This window comes from Myodes glareolus, chromosome 21 (genome assembly GCF_982192425.1).
Source record: "Myodes glareolus chromosome 21, mMyoGla1.1, whole genome shotgun sequence".
Classification (NCBI taxonomy): Eukaryota; Metazoa; Chordata; class Mammalia; order Rodentia; family Cricetidae; genus Myodes; species Myodes glareolus.
Genome location: NC_142046.1, coordinates 64,738,795 through 64,758,452, shown reverse-complemented (window position 1 = coordinate 64,758,452; position 19,658 = coordinate 64,738,795). Strand labels below are relative to the sequence as shown.

Below are 19,658 nucleotides of genomic sequence, written 5' to 3'. Positions count from 1 at the left end.
GCATATTACTAAGTAAATAATTAAATAAGGTGTTCTTTATGTCTTTGTTAGTTGGTGTATGTATGGCATTCTTGCTTGTCCCTGAGAATATGGATACTGCCGGAGGACAATTCCCCAAACTTTATGTGGAATTGTCTAAGCTGGGGTGCCACGTTTTAGCCATTTTGTTTTGTTGTTGTTGTTGGGTTTTTTTTTTTTTTTTTAGATTTATTTTAGGTAGACAGTGTTCTGTCTGTCTGTATACTTGCTGGCCAGAAGAGGGCACCAGATCTCATTACAGATGGCTGTGAGCCACCATGTGGTTGCTGGGAATTGAACTCAGGACCTCTGGAAGAGCAGTCAGTGCTCTTAACCTCTGAGCCATCTTTCCAGCCCCCCCCCAATTTCGTTTTGTTTGGCTCTTCTTGTTTTATTTTGAAGACAGGGTCTCATATGCCCCAGCTGGGATTACAGATATAAGTCACTGTGCCTAACCCCTCGTGTTAACCTTTAAAACCAGCATAAGTCATATCACAGAAAGTATTCTTAGTCTTGTTTTGAAACCAAACAGGGTGGAATATGTTCAAGGAAAATGTCCTCAGCCTTCTCTACTTTTCTTTCTTTGCAACCCTTCAGCTAGTTTTTAAACTTTCTTATTAACCATGGAACAAAATAATGGCACCAAAGTGACTGAGTTTATTCTTCTGGGATTTGCTGGGCAGCACAAGTCTTGGCACATACTATTCATAATATTTCTAGTGATCTATGTTGCCACACTCATGGGTAACATTGGGATGATACTACTCATCAAGACTGACTCTTCCCTGCACACTCCCATGTACTTTTTCCTCCAACACCTAGCCTTCGTTGATCTCTGTTACACCTCCGCTATCACTCCCAAGATGTTGAAAAACTTCATAGAGACGAGAGCATCCATCTCCTTCACGGGATGCATGTTACAATTGCTAGCCTACGGCACTTTTGCCACCATTGACTGTTACATCCTGGCTGCTATGGCCGTGGACCGCTATGTGGCCATCTGTAACCCACTGCGCTATCCCATCATCATGTCCCAGAGACTCTGCATTCTGCTGCTGGTTGGTTCGTATACCATGGGCTTCCTAAATGCTTCTGTAAACACGAGTTTCACATTTTCACTGAACTTTTGTAAATCCAATGCCATTAATCATTTCTTCTGTGATGAGCCTCCCATTCTTGCCCTGTCGTGCTCCAGTATTGATTTCAGTATCCTGCTACTGACAGTCTTCGTGGGGTTCAATCTGATGAGCACGGTATTGGTTGTCATCTTCTCCTACATATACATCTTGGCTGCCATCGTACAGATGTCTTCAGCTGCGGGAAGGAAAAAGGCCTTCTCCACGTGTGCCTCCCACCTGACGGCAGTCACCATTTTCTACGGGACTCTTTCCTATATGTATCTACACCCGCACACCAGTGAATCTCAGGAGCAAGAGAAGGCAGCTTCTGTATTTTATGGCATAATTATCCCCATGTTAAACCCCTTGATTTATAGCCTAAGAAACCAAGATGTGATAGAAGCCTTTAAAAAAATAGGAAAGAAATGCTTGTAATTTGAGAGCATCCATTTATAACTCAACATGGCTTGTCAAGTAAGCTACCAATATCCTGCTATTTCTCAGCTTCAAATACTATGGTGCACATTGAGCGGCAGAATATTTTCATATCAATGGTATTTGACAGGCAGAGCAAAACAACCCACATAGTTAAATAAAGTTTCATTCAAGGTATCCAAAAACTGCATTCAGTGTTGCTTTTGTTCTTCATAAAAGGATTTGTTTAGTTTTAATCATGGATATGTATGTGAGGGAGGGCATGCCACATGTATGCTGATGTTACAGGCGGTTGTGAGACATCCAATGTGGGTGCTCGAATCTGAACTTGGGTCCTTCACAAACTATTGCTGAATGGCTGAGCCATCTCTCCGACCCCACTTTTGTGCATTTTGATTAGTTTCCTTTTTATAAACATCTGCCATCAAAAAATAAAATTAAAGTAAATCTATGAGAAGTGATCAGTCAGTTTTCCTGAATACTCCTACTATGTAGACTATAGTGACCAAAAGAGGAGGTGGGCACACGATTTTTTCCTGATGGCGTTGTTTTACTCTTCATATTTATCTATAACTATTTTGTTTGCTATTGTAAAGTAAAATTTTAAAGATCATTTCTTTTGTAAATATGTATTGGAAAAGAGAAGAAAGAAAGAATAAGAATAGGTTCTCACAGATCTTGGGTTACTAGAGGAACATAGGTCTCTTTCCCTAACAGTTCCTGTACGGAATTGGGAAACTGATAGAAGAGCCAGGAGATGTACATCAATTTCTTCCCTGTTGAATACAGCGTGAGTTCCAGCTGTCTATCCACACACACCCTGCAAGGTCTACATCCTAGGAAAACGAAACCACAGATTTGATACTACATAAGCAGAAATATTTACACAAATTGATACTTTATATCTCTTAACACTCTCTTCCAAAAATAAACAACATATATAGAAGACTGGGCTTAAATCTGGAAGTAAAATATGTACTGGTATTCTTGTCATTTGGAAAAACAAACATAGTAGGATTTTCAGAAAAGTCATCAATCAAAAAGCCATTCAGCAACTAAACAAAGTAACCAAAAGTACGGGTTCCAACTCCTCTCTGGGTCTCAGCAGTGAGTAAATTGCAAGCAGGAGCAAGAGAAGAATAGGGTGCAGTCTGCAATATTTTCCAATGTTTGAAGAAGGTTCAGACTCATAGACTGAGGCAGGAATGTGGAATGGCCATCCAGTCATAACCCAAACACTGACAAGAGAAACCAGCTGGTACCAACTCATCAACCAAGGTGTGTTCCAGGAAAACAGGCCCAAAATCAGGGCACTCTCAGGCTACATAACATTGTTGGTGACTTGTCCGTCTATATCTACTGAAATAAGCCTTGTTTCTTCTGTGGCATATAAATAAATCTTCTCTTGATGGAAAAAGACAAAATTGGACTAACCACAACATCTCTGGGGAGAGAGACATGAACTTCTACTATGCTGTTATGCCCTCACAACAAGCATTTTTCTTTTTACAGAACTAGAAACTGACCGAGGGCCAAGCACATTGAGAAAAATCTACTCCGCTGGCCATATTATTTGGGGATTATAAAATTCTGTGTTTTAAATTTAAGTTCTTTTTCAGATATAAACATTGATTAATATTATACATAATGTACATGTAGTAGATGCAAAATTTAGAATATTTTCTCCCAATATGAGTTTATATTTTCCTTTTACTGATGAGTTGTGATTTCTTCTGTATTTTCTATCAGTTTCTAGATAAAATGTACATTTATACTTAACACACATTGGAGTCTGAAAACTAGTATTCGTGTGTAGCATGGGATAAATATTCAGATTCACTGCTTCCTTTTTAAAACTTATATTACTGTTAGGTACACATCTGTGTGAGTATACGCCACATGTGAGTAGGTGCCTATGGATGCCAGAAGGTGTTTGGGTTCTTCGGAGCTCTAGTTACAAGCAGTCGTGGCCACAAACAGATCCTCTGGAGAAGCAGCAAGTGCTTTCAAGTGTTGAGCCATAACCCTGCCACCAACTACTGTCCTTATTGCCATCCAGTCTAACATCAAGTTTTTTTTCTAAACAATCACTTCATCACTGAATGTTCTTGGACTTAGTTAAAAATTCAACTTATTATATTTGTTACATATTTTCCTGCTATTTTTCCACTGGTAAATATGACTGTCCTGTTGAGAGATGATTTTATTTACTATTTCATTACTATTAGTTAGCTTTAAAATTATGTATTACTGTTCCTTCAACTTTGGTCTTTTGGAGAAATGAAAATGTACTAGACTTGATTTTAATAATAATTGTCCTCAATAGATGAAAGGATCGGGAAAATGTAATACATTTACATGGAATATTACCCAGCAGTTTTGTTTTTCTTTGTTTAATGAAATTAAATTAAACAGGTAAATAAACAGAACTAAAAAAGAAATCATCCTTCGTGAGGTAACCAAGACAAAAAAAAAGATAAATATGTATGTATTCTTTTATATGTGGATGTTAAGCTTTTAGGCTTTCAAGAGGCATACTCCTCTCAGTGTAACCACAGAGGTTAGGTATAGAGTAAGAAACAAGGCAGGAGGCGAGGATCTCCCAAGGAAAGGGAAATAGAATGTACGGTATAGAACAGAATGTGTAGCCATACAGGGGAAAGACTGGAACACTAGAATTAAACAAGAGGAGGTGGAAAGATGGGAGTAAGGGTGATAACTCATGATGGATAGCTAACATTAAAGGCCATTTGAGGGGTCATACAGAAACCTACTACAATAGAAGCTTCATATATATTATTCTATATCATATAGATAATATTGGTTGTTCTCCAAAAACTGATAGTAAGCTCCTGTTGCTGAGAACAACACTTACATATCTCATTAAATATGGAAAGGTTGATCTGGAGCCTAACTATAGTCTTTGCCTCTACTGACTACTGTTCATGGTACTGGAACACATTCTGCATGCTACTAGATTAGAAAGGTAGACATCAGCCCAGTTACAAACTCTCCAATCTACCATGGTGACCTGTCTTCCGGGCTAGAGTGGCATAACAAATATTGTAGGGGGAACCAAGCACTCTCTGATTGGATGTAAGGCCAACTCCATGAGATAGAACCCATGTCTGGCACTGCTACAGTGGTCAAGAATCTGAGACTAGGCCATATGTTTGAACTCACGGAGACTGTGGTACCATGGACAAGACCTGCACAAATCTCAATCACACAGGATCCCTATACTGAGGTGGGAAATAAGCGTGAGCTCCTTTCCCAAACCAAGAAGCTATCTCCAATTCACAATCGCTCACAAATGAAAAAATTAGTTTCTCCAAGGGTGTTCATTGTTATACAAATCACTGTTAAGGGCAGGCATTGTGCCCAGCTGCAGATGGTCAACACAAAATGAACCAAAATGTATTTTTGGAGATCTTTTTTTGGTCTCATATTGCATTGTTTGGGCATTTTTTACCCTACTGGTCTTTTGCTCATATATTATGGTTTCTGTTTTTGTGTTTCTATGGTGTGTGTGTGTGTGTGTGTGTGTGTGTGTGTGTGTGTGTGTATCTGTGTGTGTGTGTGCGTGCGTGCACGCGCAACAGTGTACATTTTGGGTGCTCTCTCCTGTTTATTTTTTCTTTTTGTTTATATGTTTGCTTATTGTGTTTATTCATATTTGCTTGTCTTTTTTATTTACCTATTTATTTCCTTAACAGAAAGAGAAGGAAGGCATGGGTTTGGAAGGGTGAGAATATAAAGATCTGGGAGGAGTGAGGGAGAGTAAACCACGACCAGAATATATTGGGCTAAAAAGATTTATTTAAAAGCACAAAAGTGGACTTAGTGGGTGATCTGAGGAGAGTTAGAGGGAGGAATGAACGTCAATAAAATTCAAAATGTAATTCTCAAAGAATTAGTAAATCTATTCTTTGAAAATAAATTGAATATCAACATCCAAAGAAAAGATGATATCTAATTATCTTCCTTGTTAACTATACAGAGGTGGGGAGATGATGTGGGACATCCTTCTGTATATGTGTTGCTTTTATTGGTTGAAGAATAAAGGTTTTTTGGCCAAAGGCTTAGCAGAGCAAAGCCAGGTGGAAAATTTGAACACAGATATGTATAGAGAGTAGACAGAGTCAGAGAGATGCCATGGAGCTGCCGAAGGAGAATGATACACCAGAACCTTAGGAATCTTACTGGTAGGTCACAGCCCATAGCAATACACAAACTGAGAGAAATGAGTTAATTTAAGATATAAGAGCTAGCTAGGAATATGCTAACCATTGACCAAACAGTGCTGTAATTAATAAAAGAAAAAGAAAAAAGTAATAAGAACTACAGGCAACTATCCACTGCTGGAAAGGGGAAATTAGCCTCTCCAGGAATGAACACTCTTATTGATTGTCCAATGAAGACTGGTCAACCTTAAAACCAACCATATACACACAAACAACAAACTCATAATGTTCTATTTTTATATATTGGTGCATACACATATATACCCATGTAACAAATTTTAATTTTGAAAAGAAACCATCAACTTGAGAAGGAATGTGGGAGGAATTTGGTGGATGGTAACTGGGAGAGGCTGGAGGGCAAAAAGAGAGAGAGGATGTGATATAGTTCTATTCCAATCAAAAACATTTTTTAAATAAAATGAAAATAACTTTTAACATGGGCATTTGTGATTTTTAAGTGCAAGCGATCCTGAAAATCATCTCCCATGGATGTGGAAAGACAGACGTTTTAAAAAAGAAAACACTATTTAAAGGATATTTTGCTTACTAAGCAAAATACAATATTTGTGCATAAATAATTAACATTCTGCTGAGTCATAACCATAAATACCTCAGTGACTTACAGAGGGATGTACAATGGAGTCTGTTGTAATTACTGTAGATTAAAGCATCTTTGTTTCTTTCAAAAGATGATGACTAAGGCTAGCCATGTCACACAGTCTTCCCATCCTTCAAATTGGATGTTAATTTTGTTATTTACTAAAGTTTAGTGCTAGTCAACATTCCTCTATGCCTACAGGAAATGCCCTATAAAAACTTTTTGGAGTCTCAGCTCATTTGCCCAAAGCATAGAAGTAAATTCCAGATGTGGAACTGTAATTCCTATAACAGTCAGTTATTTCTGCCATCATCCATGCCCTTTGAGAAATAACACCTGTGACCTGAAAGTAAAGTGTTACTTAGTGGTTAGTCATGAATTTTCTTGGGAGTAGAGTCATATAAAATACTACAAACCTGATGACTTTAATATCAGAAATTTATTGTTTCACAGTTACAGAAAACATACAGAAACCTGAAACCAAGGTGCTGGTTGGATTAGTTCTCTCTAAGCACCATGACATCTGCCAAGTGTTTTCATGACATACATAGATGTCTCCAAATTTTCCTTTTTATAAGAGCATCAACCTTATAGAATTAGCTCCCATCCCAATACACTTACTCAGTTACATCCTGGGACACTGCAGGTTGAGGATTAAGTCTTTAGTCCTGGAATTTTTGTGAGAACACAACTCAACTCAATGTAAATCTTGCAGCTAGTTAGGAATGTCCAACCTCCTGACACATACAGTCTCAGACAACTATGAATGGCCCTAGATAAATTCATAAGGTTCCATTTCCCATAATCCAGGACAATTACCACGCTTGTATTGCCCCACACATTCTTACACAGGCAACGCAAAGTGCAATCGGAGGCCTTCAAGAAAAAGTACATGAAATGGGGAGAGAAAGGTGTTGGCAAAGGTACAAAAGGAGTTTGAGAGAACAGAATGGGAGATGGACTCGAACATAACACATTATATTAATGTATGAAATTCTCAATATTTTTAACCACAAGAATTTTTTATAACTTGAGTGGTTTTTTGTTTCTGAAACCTGTAGATGGCAATATCTTGTCACACCATCAAAAGGCCGAAACCACCTGAACCAGATAAAGTCTATTCTGTGTTTCCCTCATGTCAAATGAATCTGTAGGTCATGATTTGGACTTGCAGAGACATGCCAGTTTTATTGAAATTATATTTCTTCTATGAGTGTTCTCTCAATAATGCATCAGGACTGGAGAACTGGAAAGAACAGAGTATTTCTAGTAAATTCTCAGGGAACAACTTGTCAATGACAAAGTCTGTAAGTCGACAAGGGACTGTCATCATGGAAGCCTCTGTTTCAAGCTCAACCACACCAATCAATGACACTGAATCTGAACTATAAAATTCTCCAATGATGATCACTCAAACAACTAGTTTTATAAGTGAAGACATCAAGCCGCAGAGATACTGGAACTGAGCTGGTAATAAGAGTCAGCATTTATCATTAACCTTAGGTATGTTAGACTCCAAAGCTTATGATCTCTCAACAGAACAGCACTGCAGGCCATTTTATCCTGTGCCGCAGGAGCCCAGGATTCTATGATGCCTCAGGACCATCCATTCTCTTTTTTGAGTCATTGGAGCTTTTATGGCTGCCCCTACTCAGCCTCTTTCTGAGCATGAAACTAGGAATTCAGAAATAGGTCTATCCTTTTTTCTAGGATGTCTCCTCAGATAGTTCCAGAAAGTCTGTACAAGTTACCAAGAACAGTCGCACCCAACTTTCTTGAACTCTGCAAGCTTCCCTTGTCCTCCTTGCATCCCCAGAGTGAAGCGACCAGTGAAAGTAGGTTCTAAAGCAACCAAAAGCTAACCCTGTCCTTTCATATTTCCATCAGCTGACAGTCCAGGAAACCACAAACCCGGAGACTATAGATTCTGGCGCTTTGCTTCTCCAAAATGCTTTTTCACCTGAATTCGTAATCCCGTAGTAGGTGTGTTCCCTATCCTCGAAGCCAGCTTGTCAGGAGTACCTTCTGACTGATAGAGCTGCCTGGACCAGATTCCTCCAGTCAAAGAGCCCAGTGACCTTACCTCCCTACCATCACTGGCCTCTGTAACTTCACCCAATCTTCCAGTAAATTAGAGTTAAGCAATGGACCAAGGATCCCTACTTGGTGCTTTCCTCAACTCCTTTATGCAGAAACATAATGCCCATACAATGCAAAATGCTTTCACTAGGTTACCTGATCCTGACAGTGTTTCTCAGACCCCTTTCCAGATGGTTAGTTCCTTTTCCAGAAAAACAAATGGTCTCAAGTGTGACCAAATAGGTTTTTCTAATTCCCTCAGGCAAGGACAAAGTGAATATTCAACTTGCTTGTTTGGATATTTTTCTTCTTTTTACTATAACTCATCACACTTCTGGATCTGAATATTCTTGCTCTACTCTCTTGACTATGATCGTAGTCTAAAAATCTTACTTGAGGCTACCTATTTAGCTTTCAATTTTTCATTTTTTTAACAAATGTATAGAGGATGAATATTCTGTGCCAGGTTCTGAGCTATCAGGGAATCCAAAACTGGGCAAGACAGAGATGACATCTTTCTATAGAATGTGGTCCTGCCTCGTTGCCTCAACCACCTTAGAACTTTCATACAGATGCCAAAACCACTGAACCAAAGAAGACACTAAATGCAAGGGAATGAAAGTCCTTTCATAAGAAAAGTAAAAGAAACCATAGTCTCATTCCTGGAAGTGCCATCAGGAAGATTTTTTGGGAGCTTGGGGGCACAACTCAAGTGCTAAAGTGAGCCATTCAAAGAGAGGACACCAAGCCTTCTGTTTACAGTTGAATGCATGGTGATTAGCTCGGCTCATTAAGAGATCTTTCTCATCTTCTCTTTTAATTTGTGAAGTTCCCAGACTAAACCAGACATAGTTGCTACTGAGGTCATGTTTTATAGCAACTTCTCCACAGCTACAGTGAAATCCAGAGTCTGGCTGTTGTAGTCTAACAGTCTGCACAGCATAATAGCTCTGAATCAGTATCTGGACTCCTTGTCAGTCAGTCCTATCCCTCAATCTCATAGAGTGCTCCTACTCTACTCTGTAAGATGAATACTACAGTAACCTATCACGAACAGTTCTTAAGAGAACACTTTGAGAATACTATCAAATATACTAGGAAACCCTTCACAGAGCCCATTCTGAAGACCTTTCTTAGATTTCCTTATTCTAAAAGAGCTGTTGCTTTTAAAGCACAACAAAGGGTTAAAGAGATGACTCAGCAATCAGGAACACTGGTTGTTTTTCCAGTGGACCCAGGTTCAATTCCCAGCACCCAGATACCAGCTAACAAACACCTCTAATTCCAGTTCCTTGTGGATCCAGTACCTTCTTCTGTAGCCACTGTGCACATGTGATACACAGACATATGCAGAGGCAAACATCTATACATGTAAAATAAAAATAAAAAACTCTTTAGAGTTTTCAAAAGTGCCTATCTGATTTGGAATGTATGATTTTCTTTTTCAAACATCCACTGCTTAGATTCCACTGAAGAAAACTAATTTTTCTTTGGGCAGTGGTTGTTAATTGGATATACCTTCTTGGTTAAGAATGGGAGCTTGAGTCAACTTTCCCCTCTCAGTATTGGAACCCACATCTCATTTGGACTTCTACAGGCCATGTGCTTGCTGTGACATTCTCTGTGAGTTCTTATGAGTATCTGTCCTCTTGCATCTGGAAGATGATGTTTCTAAAACACTGCCACCTGCGTTTTCCACTTTCTCTGCTTCCTCTTCTACGTAGCTCTCAGAGCACTAGCGGGAAGAAATTGAGGAAGACATCCCCATTTCATGTAATATAAACCTTTGAAAGATGAGGTTTAATGCAAAGTAATTAGGTCAGTAAAGGTGCTGCCTTCACAGTAAGTTGGAAAAACTAAACAGTTCCCTTGGCTCAGCTGCTTTTCCATAGAGTAAAGACAAGAATAACCAGAGAAAACCAGACTTAAAGAAGTCAAACATTCGTACTTTAATAATCAAGTAATACAATGGATAATAACTATATTGAGGATCATTTTGCACAAATATTTATAATTTATTTCTGATACTTGAGATCTAAAGTAGTTTTCCTGAAATAAACATGAGACCATTAACTCCACAAAATGACAAAGTTGTGTTGCTGTAGGAAATCCTACAGCCAGTAGCCTTTTCATTACCTGCCCTTTTGGGCATGGCCTCTTATACTATAAATGCCAACGTAAAGCATTTTCATTGCATGATCTCTCTCTTTCTGGCTGTGAGATTCTGTTGCTGTTCCCCATTCCAGCAGAGGACTGTGATCTGTGAGTCTACCCCTAAATAAATAACCCTTTATTATATTCGATTCTGAGTTAGTGTGGGATTTCTTTTTAGCATCCATCTTCATTGTGTTTCCAAAATGATGCCTTCTCCAACATGCCTTAGAGAAAAATGTGAAGCATCAGTGGAGGGATTGTCACGGGACCCCACACCAGAGCTCATTTTCACACCATTTCCCTCAATGTCAGGGCTGATGCTCTAGTGAGTTACCTCTACACATGTGCTCTAGTCTTCCTCTGGAACTCTGTCCACGTGTTCCTTCATTCAAAAGTCTTTCTTCCCCTCCCAGCTCTGTTATCTCATGAGCCCCTGTCCTTAAAATCCTGCTTTACATGTCTTCTCTTTTAGGGAATTGTTCCTAACCCATCTGCTTCCATGGCACCCTTCGTCCACTAGGGCAATAGTCAGAACATACCCAACTGAAATCACTGCTCAAATCATACATATTTACATAAAGGCCTAGATGCTGAGTGGCTCTAAGATTTGGATCTTACTGAAAACCAGGTTGATCAATGCCTACCCATACGATAAAACACTGTCATGATGTCCAAGTTCAACATGAATGTTACAGTCCCTTTCTGTACATGTCATGGGAAAGCAATGAGATGGTCTCTAGCAGATTCTGCCTCCTGGTGGTGTGCAGGCCATATGTACTTTCTTTTCTTTGACCTTTTGTTCATGAGCAGAACTTAGTATCTCTCCTCATTTCTCCTTCTACTCCCTCCCTTTTCTGTCTCCCACTGTCTTTCTGATGGAAGTCATGCCCTGTTATAAGTATCCCTTCATGACCAGTAACTAAGGGTTACACCCAGCAATCTTCAAAGAACAATGTGAGTGAGACTGAAAGGGCGTCCCCCTTCAGCAAACTATGAATGGCATCACACCACTAGCTAAAACCGAAACCTTGAGCTAGGATCGCTCAGCTAAGCTGCATCATAATTCTTGCTTGTTCTTGCTTTAATGTCATTGCTTTATTTTTTTCCAGTACTGGAGATTAAACACAGAGCCACAATCTATTAGGGAGGTATTCTATTACTGAGCCACATCCTCTGTCTCATATCTGAATCCAAAACCCACAAAAAGATACAAATTGTTCCTTTTTTTAAGCTCTAAGTACTGAATAATTTATTTCACAGCAGTATAGGACTAATATATAAACAAATCAAAAAATGTATTCTGTGATCCTATTTTTAGAAGATTATGTCCCTATTTCCCCAATAACTGTCCCCCAGGTCATTGTAGACCACGTTGGGACATGTTATTCTTCAACAACCTAGTATTTTTAGCAAATACGTTGGTGTAGAATTAAGTTTAGAACTTGATGATTCTAAAGAAATCATGGGTTTCTTTTTTAAGAAATTGTTAGAGCCAGGGAATGAGGGAGTTTGCTGTGAGATTGTGTCTCCCGGTAATGTCAGAAGCTAAACCCATAAAATCTCACCTTACTATTACTCAAACATGAGATGAACAAGGACAACACCTACCAAAGTAGGAGCAGAAAAGCTCCTACAAAACCATAAGGTTTCAGTCCTAAAATAAAAAGAACTATAGCTGTCTTCCCAGGAAAGAGGAATCCAACTGATTGTCCAGTGGCAAATGGTCAGCTTTGAAAACAAACATACAAGTGACATTATGAGGACTGCTCTAGTTATATCTTTGCAATGTATATGTACATATATGCAAGGAGTAACAATTAATGAAAAGAGAGACCGTGAATTTGAAGGAGAGTGTGGAGGGTCTATGGGGGGAAGAAGGAAAACAAAAAGTATAAAAGAGATTATATAAAAATTCATATTTCAAATAAGGTCTTCCTATTAAAATGTACCCCTTAAGCTGTGGTTATCACTTATATTCAGTATTCTCATGATTGTATACCCTAAGCACAACTTCAGATAAAAGTATTTCATATTAATAAGATTATACAATGAGAAGAATAAATCTATTCAAGTCTATTCAAATACCCTGAGAGAGTTTGGGAATAAAGGTTGCTATAAAGCCAGGGAATTCCCCCATAGAATCATTTGTGGGCATTCGAGGACATTTTTGGCATCCTTTTTACCTATGCGTTGTGTTCTCCCACAAATCCCAGCATGGCCACCACCAGTAAGTGGCTTCAGTTGCTAGAAAGCAGGGGTCCAGCCCTGTAGGAATGGTCCCCATGGTGACTTTCAACTCTTAAAGGTCACAACTGCAAATGGAAGAAGCAATGCTTTGTCACTCGCTGCGATGCTATCAATATTTCATCAAAGTCCTGCAAGGCTTCCCTCTGTGTCTCAGTCCCTGCTTGGTTTGGTTTGACATTGTGTCAGGTTACTTCGACACTAAAATTCTTATAATTAACCGATGAATTATCTCGATACAATCAACACCAAAATCGTGAACTATAAGCTGGGTACAGCGGGTCTAGGGAGAAGGGAAGACGCAAAGACAAGTAATACACAGAAAGAGTCTTGCAAAATCAAAACCTCTACCATCTTCAGAAGAGATTCAGAAATGGTTTTCTTACGCACATATCACATCCTTCCCCAAAAAAGGAGATATGTTAAAAGCAGTATTTCTTACTTTTCCACTTGCTGAACAAAATCCTGATAACTTAAGGATACAAGGGCTCATTTTAGTCCAAAGTTTAAGGGTACCATCCATCATGGTGAAGAGGCCGTGATGTAAGAGAGTTGAGGCAGTTGATCTCATTGCACCCACAGCTAGAAAGCAAAAAGAAATGAATACAGTCCTCGGCTCACTCTCTCCTCTTTATTCAGCCAGGGTACCAGTACAGGAAATAACACCACCTACATCCCCATTTCAATTAACCTAACCTAAGAAACTCCCTCAGGGACACACCCAGTTGTTTGTCTCTTAGGTTCCACCAAGATTACAATATTAGCCATCACAGAAACCTAACTCCTACTGTACGTGGAGCTCATCAATTGGCTAGACTAGCTTTCCATCTACTGCCTAGGGTCCTCTTGTCTCCAACTCCTAAGGCTTTGATTGCAGGGCTTTTGCTGCCACACCCAGCACCTCAGTGGTCAGGGGATGCAAACTCATGTCCTTCTGCAAGTATTTCACTCACTGAGCCTTTTCTCAAACACAAAACGATTTCCCCTCGTCTTGATTGGGTGATTCATGTAGCTCTTAAGTAATCCCTGCATCCTAGAGTAGCAGTGTCCTCAAGGCTAATCTAGTTCAAACATCTCACCCTGAGAAGGACAGTCTTCCACATAATGCACTTGCAGTGGGGTTATCAAGGGGTTAAATTCTCCCTTAAGCAGAACAATAATAATTGGTTGAGTGTATTATGAGGGCCGGCTTGTTGGGGTATCTGTCCCTGCCTGGTACCACACAGCTGGCAAGTCCCAGAGAATCAAACACATAGAAATCTCTGTAAGTTATAAAGCTGATTGGCCCATTAGGTCAGGCTTCTTATTAGTCCTTGTAACTTATATTAATCCATTATCATTATCTATGTTAGCCATAATGGCTCAGTACCTTTTCCAGCAGGGCTTGTTGGGGTATCTGTCCCTGCCTGGTACCCCACAACCAGCAAGTCCCAGAGAATCAAACACATAGAGATCTCTGTAAGTTATAAAGCTGATTGGCCCATTAGGTCAGGCTTCTTATTAGTCCTTGTAACTTACATTAATCCATTATCATTATCTATGTTAGTCATAATGGCTCAGTACCTTTTCCAGCGGGGCAGCTTACATCTTTCCTCTCCAGTGGTCTGGGCAGGAATGGCGGAGGGAGCTTCCTGTTTTCCCAGAATACTCCCAGTCTCTTTGCTCCACCCCTACTTCCTGTCTGGCTTTCCCGCCTATACTGCCTGCCTGGCCAATCAGCATTTTATTAAAATATGATTGACAGAATACAGACAATTCTCCCACACCATTTCCCTCTTCTTTTAAAAACAAAGGAAAATACCCATAGTCCATTTGTTGGGAATGTGGGTGTAGTATTTCAGGCTACTTCCTGCTGGTTGAGGGTGCTGATGATCTTATGGGGACCTAAAGAAAATTTAGAGTTATAATCAAGTCCTGACTGGAGTATCCTGTGAGTCTTGATCATCTCAGGCAGCAGTTTTGAATCTGTTCTGGATGTCGAACTCTGTCATCTGGGCTATCTGTTCCTATTGGAGATTTCTCAGGTGGTCTTCCTTTTTCGAACCTGATTTTTCTTAACTCAGAATGAATCCACAGCCTTTCATTTTCTGTGGAAACAAAAGCAAAATCTCTTCTCCAAAGTAACATACCTTTTGACTTCAGTTTTGAAGCCAAGGTATTTTCAAAATTCCTATCTTGGGTTAGTTCAGCAGCATTTATAAACAAAAGTCTTTTAGCAGCTGTTGCTCCTTCCTCAACAATCAAACAATTCAAAGAGAGCATAATAACATACAGTATCAAGATTCTCCGTGTATTTTCCATCTTTATGTGACTTTATTTCAACATCTATTTCTTTTATTTTTTCTTTTAACTTTTTGCTTTTTGAGACAGGTTCTCTGTATATATCTTTGTCCTGGAATAACTCTGTAGACCAGGCTGTCCTTGAACTCACAAAGATCCTCTGTCTCTGCCTCCCCAGTGCTGGGCTCAAAGGTGTATGCTACCACACCTTGAACTCACAGAGATCTGTCTGCCTCTGCCTCCCAGGCATTGGGATTAAAAGTGTGTGCTACCACACCTTGAAATCACAAAGGTCAACTACCTCTACCCCTTAAAGTCTCAGAGTTCAATTTACCTCTGCCTCCGAAGTGTTGGGATTAAAGGTGTGAACCACCACACCCAACTACTCTCTTTCTTTCTTTACTTTAAGAACTTTAACTTTTAGCTTACATATATTTTTAACACACTGTAAACCATTTAGAGGTTTTCTTCGTCTTTGAATCTCTCTTTACTGTATATCTCTCTTTTTCTGACCACATGAGTCTTTAATTTACTAAGCAATATGGAGAGCCGTGGCTTTCACGGCTAGATCCAGCCCATTCCTTAGCTTTTCAGCCTCATGGCTGAGGTACTGGCTGCAGTCAATTTTCTTGCCACAACTCTATGGCGTTTCAAGGTCCTTGCCAGCAAGCAAGCTTCAGCATTCTGTCCACAGACCACACTCAGTCGGACTGCCTGCCTGAAAGAGTCAGAGTTTGCCCTGGCAGAATGACCCAGAAAGCCAGCATTTTAAAACAGCGCAGCTTTTTTCCTGCTACGACTGAAAACTGAAAAGCATGCGTCATGCGTTCAGCTTTTCATCAACACCATTTAAGTATTCCGTGGCAGGACCTCTTAATGAGCTGCAAGGGTTTGCAGCTAAAGCTGAGTCAGGAAGCCTCTCTTAGATGAGAGCACTTGCTTGCCTCTAGCAAGCAGAGCAGACCTGAGAAATTGCTGCTACCAAGAAACCACGCGCAATGCTGTCATTTTGTTCTCGAATTACTTCCCAAGCTGTCTCGGGCTTTATGTGGATGCAGTTATCCATGCTGGGCGCCATATGTAATATGAGGGCCGGCTTGTTGGGGTATCTGTCCTGCACAGTACCCCACATCCGGCAAGTCCCAGAGAAAATCAACCACACAGAGATCTCTATAAGTTATAAAGCAGATTGGCCCATTAGGTCAGGCTTCTTGTTAACTCTTATAACTTATGTTACCCCATTATCCTTATCTACATTAGCCACATGGCTCCATACCTTTCTCAGCTGGGCAAGTTACATGCTGCCTCTTCGGTGGTCTGCGCAGCAGTGGCGGAGGGAGCTTCCTGTTTTCCCAGAATACTCCCAGTCTCTTTGCTCCACCCCTACTTCCTGTCTGGCTTTCCCGCCTATACTGCCTGCCTGGCCAATCAGTGTTTTATTAAAATATGATTGACAGAAGACAGACAATTCTCCCACACCAGTTGAGAGAATGGAAGAATCAATAAATAGAAAACAAAGGCCAGTTATGGCAATGAAACTACTCTGGGTAATACTGTACTCATGGACATGTATGTATAAGTTTCTCCAAGGTCATAAAACATACAAAGACTGAGTCCTGATGAAAACTGTGTGTGTCGAATAGAAATGTCAATGTAGGCTCATCATTCCTAACAAATATTTGAGTCTGATGAGAGGCGTTAATAATGGTATAACTATGCTTGAACATGAAAGGGGGATGATTCCTTAGGAAATCTCTGTGTGTAAGTCTAAAACTTGATGTTAAAAAAAATCTGTTTAAAAAAATAAATAATAATAATAAGCATTCATTGCAGTGAAGGAAGGTAGCACAAGATTATACAGTCATATCATAATTTTTCTATTTTATTGATTTGTAATCTAAATGAGTGCCTATCCAATGCGAGAAATGAGACATGAAGAATCTCAACAATCTCAAAATTAGAACATAAGATTTCCCAAGGACTTCCTTAGCTACCACTTACATTCTACCAACAGACACTGAAAACCTCCCTGATTCTATGATCTGAATTTCATGTTAGGGTACTCATAGTCCTTGTGGTGGAGGGTGTATATAACCATTGGGAACAAGGCTCTGGGAAAGACATAAGCAATGAAAACCCTGTGGGCAATATACCAGATCACAGAACATTCCAATCATCATATCTAAGTCAGAAGAACTAGTTCCTTGCTGCCATCTACCCATAAGTTTCCCCAAAATTTAAAGAATCTGGCTACCATAATTTCAGATTCAGATTGCTCTCTTTGGTCACCATGTGAAAAGAGCATAGAGATTACTGTCATTAAGACCTGGGTTCAAATCTTGCTGTGCTACTAATTATGTATACATTAGGTCCTTTTGCTAGGATAATGATGCCCACCAAACCTACTCATGTGCCTGAGGCTATACTACCCATGCCAACATCCAAGAGGTACCAACATCCAAGAGGTACTGACATCCAAGAGGTACCAACATCCAAGAGGTACCAACACCCAAGAAGTACCAACATCCAAGAGGTACCAACACCCAAGAAGTACCAACATCCAAGAGGTACCAACATCCAAGAGGTACCAATACCCAAGAAGTACCAGCATTCAAGAGGTACCAACATCCAAGAGGTACCAACATCTTAGAGGTACCAACATCCAAGAGGTAACAAAAGTAACTAACATACATTAAACATGCACTGTGCTCCAAAAACAAATAAAGGTAAAGAATCCTAAGCACTGTCGACCAATTTTTCAAGAAGTAAAGGAGTCATCTGAGGCCCAAATATTGGAGATACTCTCTGGGTTAGAATTCCATGCTAACTATATATATAACTATATATATAGTTGTTTACTAACTATATGAGTTATTTCATTTTTACAAGTTATATACATTTTATTATTATTTGTACATTGTCCTCTTGTACAATGACTGTGATAATTATAGGCCCCAGTGCATAGGATTGTTATGAAAATTGAGTGAGTTCAGTAACGGGAAAACACTTGGAACAGTGCCTGACATAGTTTGCACACAATAAATATATGCTATTATTTTCTGTTCATTCAGCACTGATTTGTTGAGAATATGAACTCTAAAAATATGTTAGGTACCAGACTTGTGTAGATCTGTGTAAGTCTTTTTCATAGAAAAGCTCAATGCACACAGACAAATGATTTTAATTGCTAAATGATGAGACTGTAATTATAATAATAGGAGAATGAACAAATGCCAAGAAAGCCCAGAAGAGGGAGCCTAATGTTGTAGAAAGACTTCACAGACAAGGAATATTTGCATGATACCTTAGATTGACAATCTATGGAAACAAGAAAAGCAAAGGAAAATTAGGCAAAGGAATATAGCATCATATCAGAGTTAAAGTAAGTATATCCTATATATGTGCCAACCAGAAAAAAATATAATGATACATTACAAAGTTTCTTTGACATACAGATCTGTACACAAAACAAAAAAGAAAACACCAAGGCCCGCACACTGACCAACTCTCCTGCCTTATGGTCCAGATCCGACACTTGGAGTCACTCTATCATGAGATCTCCTCCTTCTATGAGCAGCTGGGGTGACAGCAGGAGCAAGTCCCTCAGGACCAGATGTCATTACTAAATAGGGCCAGTCCTAAGCCCACCTGCAGCCCCCAGCATGGAGCCCCTGTGACTGCAGCTTGAGCTGCTCGCCATGCTGTAAAACAGAGAGCATGGGGCAGCTGTGGTGCCTGCAGCTTACAAGCACAGAGGCTGAGCCCGGTGAGCCTCAGGGAGTCCAACAAAGAGAGTGGGGAGAAGTGCAGCAGCCTGAAGTTCTCACAGAACCTGCCCTCAGATGGTCTGTCTAGCCGCAAAATCACCATGGTTCTGGGCAACACAGGATATCCAAGATAAGTCTCAGCAATGGTCCAGCACTTACAGGATGTCAGAAACCAAAAACCTCAAAGCAGACCAATGACTCGTTGCCATGAATATTTGTATGGAAAGCTGTCTGAACAAAAAAAAAATGTGTAACACACATCAATTTCCAGTGCAATTATGACAAACAAATTTGAGATGAAGAGGTGGGAAAGATGGAGAAATGGAGTGGTGAGCAGTGGAGAGAGGCAGAACTGGAGACTCAGTGGTGGTGATAGTTGTGAGACAGGGCTGCGACAGATGGGGGAGCTTGTGTCATTGCCACGGAGGGTCAGCAGGGTGGTGTGCAGCAGCCTGGAGCTGTCACTCCAACACAGCCCCAGAACACACTGTCCAGCCACACAACCCTGGTTCTGAGCCATGATAAGATGTCTAAGATGAAGAACGGTTCATTTTTCTGGATTGAACCTCTACAAAAAGGCCACTTTGGTATCCATCGTCCTCTGCCCCGGGCCATGTTGAAGCTGGAGGTTCATGTGGATTCTGTGGTCCGACAGCAGTCAGGAACTGTGTTGCCGTCCCTGGCCTGAGTCACTATCGAAAGCCATACAGATGTCCTGAGT

General features: G+C 40.0%; 1 protein-coding gene across 1 annotated transcript; it reads left to right on the top strand.

Annotated features, from left to right (window-relative positions):
* Window positions 1-641: 641 nt before the first annotated feature.
* Window positions 642-1,571, top strand: LOC125395053 (olfactory receptor 5AK3-like). Its single transcript, XM_048426241.3, has one exon. The coding sequence runs from the start codon at window positions 642-644 to the stop codon at window positions 1,569-1,571; it is 930 nt and encodes a 309-aa protein (XP_048282198.2).
* Window positions 1,572-19,658: the final 18,087 nt, after the last annotated feature.